This window comes from Nicotiana tabacum, chromosome 3 (genome assembly GCF_000715075.1).
Source record: "Nicotiana tabacum cultivar K326 chromosome 3, ASM71507v2, whole genome shotgun sequence".
NCBI classification, from domain to species: Eukaryota; Viridiplantae; Streptophyta; class Magnoliopsida; order Solanales; family Solanaceae; genus Nicotiana; species Nicotiana tabacum.
In genome coordinates, this window is record NC_134082.1 from 7,943,534 (window position 1) to 7,946,327 (window position 2,794).

At 35.1% G+C, this 2,794-nt stretch overlaps 1 protein-coding gene across 1 annotated transcript; it reads left to right on the plus strand.

Moving 5' to 3' along the window:
* The first annotated feature begins 449 nt into the window (after positions 1–449).
* LOC107830207 (uncharacterized protein At5g48480-like) lies at positions 450–2,319 on the plus strand. Its single transcript, XM_016657691.2, has 2 exons — positions 450–866; positions 1,838–2,319. Exons 1-2 carry the CDS (start codon positions 577–579, stop codon positions 2,046–2,048), a joined length of 501 nt encoding a protein of 166 aa, XP_016513177.2. The 5' UTR covers positions 450–576; the 3' UTR covers positions 2,049–2,319.
* Positions 2,320–2,794: the final 475 nt, after the last annotated feature.

Here is a 2,794-nt window from a genome sequence, read left to right on the forward strand (position 1 = left end):
GATCTAGATTATACCCGGACTCCGCCCATAGCGAGAGCTTAATGTACTGAATTATCCTTTTTATACTTACTTCATGTGTTTCAATGTATCTCTTCCCATGTTGAAATGTTAAAAAATATTCACATCATTTTTAAATTTCATAAGTTTTCAAATTTCACATTATATAATACATAATCAAATTAATAACTTAGATTTCATATCAAATCAATTGCCTTCTCATCAAAATGAGGTGGAGGTACTATAAAAACAGATCTAATATAGCATATTTTTTTATATACAGGGATCAAATACATATTTTAAGTAAGTTAACATGCTGAATATGTTCAGTGAAGTATTATTGCAAAGAACAAAACAAAGATTTATCAAATAACCAAAGGACTAAAACTGCAATTATCCAAAGAACACACAAAACGTTTCCGATTTTCCACTTCCTATAAATACCCCAACAACCCAGCGGTGTCACTCCCACTTTTATCCAATTCATTTTGCATTCCTGCTTTCTCTCTCTAGCTCTTCTTCTTCTCCATTTCTCCTTCTTCTGTACGTCTCCTTTTCTCTCTCCTAGGGTTTGTAACAATGGCGCTAGAAGAAGCACAGAACGGAGGAGCTGATCAGAAGGAAGCAACTAAGACCGCCGTTGCAGCGGTCACTTTCACGGCGGTGAAGCCACAGCTGTTCGTGGAGGCACCGAAGGCGAACGACGCCGTACAGTTCTACAAAAATGCTTTCGGTGCTGAGGAAGTGACACGTGTCAACCAGAAGAGGAAGGCGGAGCAGGAGATACCTCTCCTCTCCTCCGTTGAGCTAAAGCTTGGTTCCTCTTCCTTCCTTGTCTCTGACCTTACTGATGATGTCTCTTCTGCTCCGTACGTATTTCTAATTTTTTATTTATTTTTTGCGTATTTTTGCATGTTATCGACTTGGTTTCTCATGTTTGTTTCTAAAAACCTTCCGATCTGTTGAGTTTCTTAAACAACAGTTGGAAAAAAATTTATAAAATTAAATTATGTTGTAGATATTTTGAAGAACAATAGGTGTGTTGAAATTTTTTTGAGTGGTTTCCGGAAAGTATGTTTGACAAAAAGTTGTACTGTAACTAGTTTTTCTCTTGAAATTTTTATAAATGTTCTCACAAGTAAAACGCCACTTCAATGTTCTGTTGACTATTTGTATGAGTCATTATTAGGTGTATTTGTTCTGTGTTTTGCGTTTTGTACCTGCTTTTATTATTTGAGAAGTAGCTAATGTGAGATACTTTTGTTGTATGGTTTTGAATGTGAGTAGTTTTTCTAAGTTTAAATATTTTGAAGAAACACAAGGTTAATGTAAAAATATTTTAATAAATTTTTTGGAAAAAGTAATTGAAAATTTTATATTCCTAATAGTTTCTCTTAAATAAAATGTCAACAAGTATTAAGATACAAACGCCATGTTAGCCATTCTATCAACTTGTGTTTTTGATGATGTAGAGGTATATTTGCTGCGTGTTTTACGTTTTTAAGCTACGTTTGTTTATTGGGAATGATATGTTGTATGCTTTTGGATACGAAAATTATACTTTGCTGTAGATATATTTGAAGAACCTTCAACATTCGTGGTAATTATTTTGAAAAAACTTTGGAAATAGTGTTTTAAGGAAAAAACGTTTAACAAATTTTTACAAAAATTGTCTTACGATCTGTCTACTTGTGTATTTACTGACCGATATTCAGGTGTATTTGCTCTTTGTATAATATTTTATATGTTTAGAAACTACATAAAATTACTTTTAAATTAAGTCGCCATTTTATATAATATTGATTTTTTTCAAGCAATTTTCCATTTGCTGTCTGGTCAGTGTCAAGGCTGCTACTACTGGATGTGTTTTCTGCTTGGAGACTGAGGATGCGGAAGCTGCTGTAGCCAAGGCTGTCTCTGCTGGCGCTGTTTCTGAGGGCGAAATAGCCGAAGGTGATGGTGTTGCTTATTGCGGTGGGCGTGTGGGAAAGCTGAAGGATCCTTATGGCAATATCTGGATGATTTGCTCTCCTGTTAATAAATCCGAGTAAATGAAATGCCCCAAAGTGTCGTCTCTTTTTTGCTGCTTGCTCTTGTTCAGTACTACTTTGCTTTATGACTCTAATGAAATCCGGTTTTCTAATACCGAAGAAACTTTGATATAACTCTAGTTAGGTGTTAATGGAGGGGTTCAGTTTGACAGTTTGGTATATTGTTGATTTTGAACAGTGAAAACTTTTTTCTGTAGTTAATCTGACATCTTCCTTCTAGTAGATGATTTCTGCTTGTTACTGATTAATTACAGTATTAATTATTGTTGGATGCTTGCTTTGTTTTTTCTATTGTCCTGTTGCCTCGTTAGCCAAAAATGATGGAATATATACCACAGCGGAAACAATAACAGAATCTTATTCGCATGTAATCTAAACAACTAGTATGCATGGAGATTTTAGGATTACCTCTTGAAGCGTAAACACAACAAATCTAGGTCGTTCTCCAGTTTCTCAGTTGAAAACACACTAGCAGCTTTCCACAGTCTTCTACTGTGTTACCCAAACAATAACCGAAAAAAAGAGAATTTTGGGTGGGCAAAATTCTAGTAGAAACCGCAGTCAGAATCATGAAAAAAACGTCCAGCCCTTATATCCATATATATAGCTGCGTTTTTTAGGTCAAAACCGTTTTCAAAACCTGTTAGGTTTCCTTCTCCCACTAAGGGACGGTTTCCACGTTTTCTTTCCCACTAAGTAACCGTTTCCACTATTTTCTATTATTTAGGCACAGTAGGGACCACAGA

What these genes read in the sequence shown, in the direction of transcription:
- LOC107830207 (XM_016657691.2), top strand. Translation starts at nt 577, where the DNA reads ATGGCGCTAGAAGAAGCACAGAACGGAGGAGCTGATCAGAAGGAAGCA. An exon ending in GATGATGTCTCTTCTGCTCC is followed by an intron (nt 867 to 1,837) that starts GTACGTATTTCT and finishes CTGTCTGGTCAG; the next exon opens with TGTCAAGGCTGCTACTACTG.